The 7,028-nt window shown below is 44.9% G+C and overlaps 1 protein-coding gene across 1 annotated transcript in view; it reads left to right on the forward strand.

Moving 5' to 3' along the window:
• Dnah8 (dynein axonemal heavy chain 8) overlaps positions 1-7,028 on the forward strand; it is a 248,314-nt gene that overhangs the window by 55,832 nt on the left and 185,454 nt on the right. The window contains exons 19-22 of the mRNA XM_021186523.1: positions 1,549-1,629; positions 2,049-2,165; positions 4,209-4,328; positions 6,379-6,514. Of these exons, the coding sequence (XP_021042182.1) occupies positions 1,549-1,629; positions 2,049-2,165; positions 4,209-4,328; positions 6,379-6,514 (454 nt within the window). The remainder of the gene's footprint in view (positions 1-1,548; positions 1,630-2,048; positions 2,166-4,208; positions 4,329-6,378; positions 6,515-7,028) is intronic.

Raw genomic sequence — 7,028 nt, forward strand, 5'->3', positions numbered from 1 at the left:
CATAGCCTCACAAGAGACAGCTATATCAGGGTCCTTTTAGCAAAATCTTGCTGGTGTATGCAATGGTGTCTGCGTTTGGTAGCTGATTATGGGATGGATCCCCGGGTGGAGCAGTGTCTGGATGATCCATCCTTTCATCTCAGCTCCAAACTTTGTCTCTGTAACTCCTTCCAGGGGTGTTTTGTTCCCAATTCTAAGAAGGGGCAAAGTGTCCACACTTTGATCTTCTTTCTTCTTGAGTTTCATGTGTTTTTCAAATTATATCTTGTGTAAGTTTCTGGGCTAATATCCACTTATCAGTGAGTGCATATCATGTGAGTTCTTTGGTGTATCCCCAGAGCTCGTGTCTCTAGCTGCAGAAGTAGCAGAAGATGTCTAGTCGGCCATCGTTGGGAAGAGAGGCCTCTTGGTCTTGCAAACTTTATATGCCCCAGTACAGGGGAACGCCAGGGCCAAGAAGTGGGAGTGGGTGGGTAGGGAAGTGTGTGTGGGGTAGGATATAGGGGACTTTCAGGATAGCATTTGAAATGTAAATGAAGAAAATACTTAATAAAAATTGGAAAAAAAAGAAGAAAATTATAAAGTAAACCATAAAAAAAGCTCAACTTGCTTAAGTGTTTCTAAATTTAACATTTATTGATTTGGTAGTTTGAATGTTTAAATTTTTAAAGGTTTAATGTAGCCAAAAGAAAATTAATGGGTATGTGGAGGTACAGTAAGAAAGTCCTGTATTTGATAAGTGGTACTTGTTTTGAAAGAAAATAATCAAGAAACCAAAGCCCAACCTAATAAAAGTCACTTAAACACACACACACACACACACACACACACACACAGAAAATTAAATCTTTACAAGAGAACAACTTAATCAGTTTTGGCTTTGGTGATGAGTGGTTTTATAAAAGATTTTTTTTGTCTGTGTGTGAGTGTGTGTTTGCCACTTGTGAACAAGGGTGCACAAGAAGATCCAAAGAGGGTGTTGGGTCCCTTGAACCTGGAGTTACAGCTGTTTGTGAGCCAGCCACCTTAGGTACTGGGATGTGAACTTTGGTCCTTAGCTTGAGTAGCAAGCATTCTCAACTACTGAGCCTTCTGTCCAGCCCCAGCTGTGTTTCAGTACGTCAAAAGATTAGGAACTGTGACTGGGTACATGCCTGTAATTCAGGCAGGAGGATCAGGAGTTCAAGTCCAGCCCAGGGTACTTGGGACCCTGGCTTAAAAATAAAAGGAACAAAAAGATAGATGACAGATGATAACATGAAGTGATAATTATCTGAGCAGTTTCTCCAAACAAAGAGAAACGAGCAACATACGTGAAAAAAATCTTTTTCTGACATGAATGTCAGAAATTTAAAGGGGATACACCTCTGATTGACAACTGATGGAAGGGTATAGCCAGCCAGTATCGATGAAAATGAGCAGCCCCCCACAATTGGGAGGCCCTAGTGGGAAACCATGTGCCATGAAGGCTTTCTGGCAGGAGCCAAAATCTGTGTCATTGCTTCCTTACGCACTGAAGTACGCGCTGTGCCGTTTTGATCTGTGCAGGGTCTTCTGCAGTATTATGACGACCTGTGCCAGGAAGTGCCTTCTGTGTTCGTCAACCTGATGACCCCCAAAATGAAGAAGGTTGGTGATGCCGGGGGGGGGGGTTCATATCTATTTCTCTGATTTCAAATTAGATTCCTGTTCTATCGATGATGGATCTCAGAACACATCTCCTTGCCTTGACCACCTGTCTTTCTCATTTCAACTTTACATCTCTCTCTCCCTCCCTCCCTCCTCCCTCCCTTTCCCTACAGAATGATGTCTTGTTTAGACTTTGTTACCTGTGAAAAAGACAAGTAAATATGAGTCGTGAGTGTCTTGCAAAAATTTATGGTTGCTTCCACGACAACCAAAGACGATTTAAAAGAAAAGCTGTCTCTATTAGGTGCAATGGCGGGGGGGGGGGGCATCTAATTAAGCAGACGCACCACATACTGTTTGCAAGCAGCAAAAGAGACTTCTGAGCAAGGGAAAACAGCCACCGTTTCTGCTCTTCCCAGGTGGAGTCCGTCCTGAGGCAAGGGCTCACGGTGCTGACCTGGTCCTCGCTAATGCTGGAGAGCTTCTTCAAAGAGGTTGAGTCCGTTTTGGATATGTTCAACCAGCTTTTAAAGAAGGTGAAGCCAATCATCTCTTAGAACAGCACACATTAACACTCAAATTATAAGTAGTGTTTTAATTATGCCTTGAGACCCCTTTAAAGGGTAGATCTGGACTGGAGGGGTGGCTCAGGGGTTGAGAGTGAGGACCACTCCGCAGAGGACCTGCGTTTGGTTTCCAGGACCCGTGTCTGGATGCTCACAACTGCCGGTAGCTCCAGCTTCCACGGGGACCTGACCCCTGTGGGGACCTGCATTTGCATGTACATGTCCACACTGAAACACATACATATGGTTAAGAAAAAAAATGAAATCCTAAAAAAGATATGGTTTTTAACTAAAAGAACCTCCATTCAATAAATAAAAAAATGTTTTATATGTTACAGATTTGGGTCCTTTCCCTCTGGGTTGTCCTGTGACAATCCCTGAATTTACCTTGCCCTCGATAGGCTAGGGTGGTTTTAGCTAGGATGATTGGTTGCTGAAGAGGTGGCTCAGCGGGTAAAGGGCTTCCTGAGCAATCATGAGATCCCTTGCGCCCATATAAAAAGTCGAGCAGTGTGGGGGCCACCTGCAACTTGGGCAGCAGAGGTGGGGGATCCTCAGAACAAGCTGGCAGGCTAGACTCACCAATTTGGCTAGCTCTAGGTTCAGAGAGAGAGAGAGAGAGAGAGAGAGAGAGAGAGAGAGAGAGAGAGAGAGAGAGATCCTGCCACAGAANAGAGAGAGAGAGAGAGAGAGAGAGAGAGAGAGAGAGAGAGAGAGAGAGAGAGAGATCCTGCCACAGTAATCAAAGTGGAGAGTGACTGAAGAAGACTCCTGACGTCAGTCTCTACAGATAGACAGAAACATATACAGACACACACACACCAAAGACACACAGGTACAGACACAGAAATAAAGACAGACACATATATACAGACACACAAGCACACACAGACATAAACACACACAGACATACATACAGACAGACAGACAGAGACATAAACACAAAGATAGACACAGACACAGAAACATACACACACAAACACATATACACACAGACAGACACATGGATACACAGAGATGAGACATGCATATGTATATACAGATCAACAAAGACACAGATACACAGACATAGACACAGACATACATACAAACAGACAAATACACACAGACATATACACATACACAGATATACGCACCAGACATATAAACAGGCACACAATAGAGAGACACAATATGCACAGACATATACATACAGACACACAGGAACACAGACAGATAGGCACACAGACAGACACACAGGCATATACACATACACAGACACAGATAGACACACAGATACACACAGAGACATACAAATATATACACATACACAGACACACAGATAGACACAGAGACAACAGACAGACAGACACACATACACACACACGTACACACACATGCACAAGAAGAAAATATGCTGATTGTAGAATGCTGAGGATGGCTGTGTATCCTACCTAAACATTAACATTAACGAGTGTCTGATAATGACCAAATGGCAGAGTCATCAGATGGACAACGGCCTGTTTATTTCTCGCCTGTCTGCTGTATCTGTATCTTCTGTATCTGTCTGCAGTGTGCATATCTTTTGGGATGTGCTCATCCCTGTGTGTGGTGTCTTTGTGTAATAGACAAACTCAGAGGCTTTGGAGTTGGTAAAACCTGGCCAGGGTCCCCTGCTGTTTACAAGCTGTGTGCTATTTCTTAGTTTATTTCCTGCTCCGAGCCTTGGTGTGTTTAGCCATAAAGCTGGGACATGAACGGCTCTTTTGTGCAAGACAAGGATCAAAGATAGTCATGCCCACGAGTAATGCCAGTCTGGCCCATGCCGCTTTAGAACCATGTCATGGTTTCTTTGTACACGTGTTCCTGTACTGTCCGCCAAATGATGCTTTACCCAGGATGTAGGTTTCTAGGTTCAGTTCTGTAACAGACTTATAACTCCTGTGCGTCTTATTGAAAAAAAATGTTAGCGTTAAAGGGAAAGGGAGCCACTTCTTACTTTCTACTTTTTATGTGTCTTTGTCTCGTGGGTAGGTCAATGACCTGTGTGAGATGCACATCGACACAGTTCTGAAGGAGATTGCCAAGACACTGCTAATCTCCTTGTCAGATAGCGGCGCCACCAAAGTAGAAGACATGCTGACCCTCAATGAGGTACGCGTTCATTAGAGCAGCAGACATAGCAAGTCATTGACCTGACCTGTGAATTCACAGTCGAATAGTGGGTACCTGTGCCTCTTTTCATTTATTTATTTTTGGAACTAGCTTTTGTGGGAAATAGCCTAAGCATCAAAGACTTGTGTGGGCAACAGCTCCAGTCGAGGGCCACACCAAGGTATGACTTACATGTTCTTGAACTAATGCTGGAGTTGTTGTGGCTCTGCCAGTGTTTCTGGTTCCTTTCCTTCAGTCTGTCCTCCCAGAGATATGCCATCTGCCCTGCTTCCTTTCCTGCTTGCTTCCCTGCTTGCTTGCTTCCCTCCCTCCTTCCCTCCCTCCCTCCTTCTTTCCTTCCTACCTTCCCTTCCCTCCTTCCTTCCTTCCTTCCTTCCTTCCTTCCTTCCTTCCTTCCTTCCTTCCTTCCTTCTTTCAACAGGGTCTTGCTATGTAGCCCTGGCTGGCCTGGACCTCCCTGTTTAGACCAGGTTGGCCTTGAACTCACAGAGATTCCCCCTGCCTGCTTGGGATTAAGGGCCCAGCTGCCAGAATACCAGGAGCTTGGGACATTGTCTATGTGACTGATAGTCCCAGGATTATGGAGTTGAGGAATTGATGTGGTGTCAGGCGCCTGTGTCTGGGAACATAGTTTACGGTTGGGTCCCTTGTAGAATTTTCTACTGGGTCTGCTGAGTAAGCCTCACTTGACCAGAACACAGACTGCCTTTCACAGTCCAACAGGAGTAGATCTGGGGGAGAGGAGAGGTAGGAGGGGGGCTGGGAGAAGTGGAGGGAGGGGAAACTGGAGTTTGAGTTTGAGAGAAGAATCTATTTTCAATTATGCCCAGAGCAAGTACACTGTAAACCTCAGCTGCTTCCCAGGGGAAGAGGGAAGACATAAAAACCATGGTGGTTAAGTAAGGGTGGAGCTCAGCCCTTATACAGCAGACAAGAAGCCACACAACAGGGAGGGAGTTGTAAAGACAGATCAAGAAATGCCCCGAACAGAGGCAGTCTTGCCGGCCCTAGCTGCTGTTTATGGTTGATCCCGAACTTGGTTGAATTCAAGATGATGAGAATTTGAATCTTTCATTAGTGTTAGAACATGAGCCCACACCTTTAAGCCAGATCCCAGAGAGTTTCATGAATGGGCCCCAGATGTTAGACACTGAGCTATTTACCCTGTTGGATTTTGGTTTTGCTTTGATCCAATTGGTACAGTTTCCCGGTTCTAACATCATGGTGTAAAAGAATATATACATTGATTCTGATTTTACAGGAGCCCACAGTTGAAGAGACTTGGGAATTTTAAAGTGAATGGGGACTTTTAGAAAGGGTGTGGGGCTTTTAAATTTTTTCCTCACACTATTTTTATTTGGGATAGCATGGCATCTTCGGAACAAACAAGACAAGAAGGGTTAGGGTTTAATCGAGATGTGCTTATGTATCAAGCGGGCAGGGGGCAAATCATGCTGGTTAGTTTTTACTAACTTGACAGCAACCATATTTTGGAAGAGGAATTGCATCCATCAGATGTTCCTATGTGCACGTCAGTGGGGGTATTTCCTTGATTAAAGAATGATGTGGGTGGGCCCAGTATGCTGTGGGTGGTGCCACACATGAGCAGGTGGTCTTGCCTTGTATAAGCAAGTTGCACAGGCCACGGAAGCTGAGCCTGTTAGCAGTGCTCCTCCACGATCTGTTTCAGTTCCTACTCCCAGGTTCCTTCCTGCCTCACGTTCCTGCCCGGACTTCCCTCGGTGATGGATTGCGATGGGTAGCGTAAGCCAAATACCTACACCCAAGCTGGGTCCGGTCAATGTTTTAATAAAGACAACGAGTCATCATCTGTTTGTCTCTTCTTGCAGCCCCGGGGGTAGAACCAAGGTCCACGCTATCCAAGTGCCCTAGACCACCAAAGCCACACATCCAGCCCCTCGGGTTCCTTTCAAGAGGAGTTAGTCATGGCCGGCGAAGTTAAAGCCACAATAATCTCATGGTGTGTTTAAGGTATCTGGAAGTTAATGGGAATTTATCTGTCCAATAGACGTACACCAAAGAGTGGGCTGATGTTCTAAACCACAAGAGCAGACACGTGGAGGAAGCCGTGAAAGAGCTGATATTAATATTTGAACAAATCTACGAAGTTAAATACACCGGAAAAGCAGCCAAACCGGTGACAGGTAATCCCACTAGGAGGTGTTTGGGTCCTTTGAGATGTGGCTAATGCCTTGCCCCGGCCCTCCCTCTCTGGATGTACCTCCTGCTACATAGAGGGAAAGCAGGTGTCCAGCCTAATCTGCACTGTTGGCACAGTTGAGACGCTGTGAGCTCCTGGTGGCAGTTAGGTAAGAAATCCTAGTTTTCAGATGCTAGCCATCAGGCGACACGACGAGCCAGCCTTCCTATAGAAAGCCCCCCCAGTCCTCTGTGTGTGTGTGTGTGTGTGCATATTGTGTATGTTTTTGTGTTCATGTATGTGTGTGCATGTGTGCATTTGTGTATGTATGTGCATGTGTGTGCATTTGTGTGCGTATATGTGTATGCATGTGTGTATGTGTATATGTGTGTATTTGTGTGTGTATATGTGTATGTGTGTGTGCACACATGTGTATATTCTAATGTTACTTTGGTCATTTGACTTGTTTTGTGGTTTTTTTTTTTCTTTTTTCTTTTCTTTTCTTTTCTTTTTTTTTT

The sequence above is a fragment of the Mus caroli genome, chromosome 17, assembly GCF_900094665.2.
Source record: "Mus caroli chromosome 17, CAROLI_EIJ_v1.1, whole genome shotgun sequence".
Classification (NCBI taxonomy): domain Eukaryota; kingdom Metazoa; phylum Chordata; class Mammalia; order Rodentia; family Muridae; genus Mus; species Mus caroli.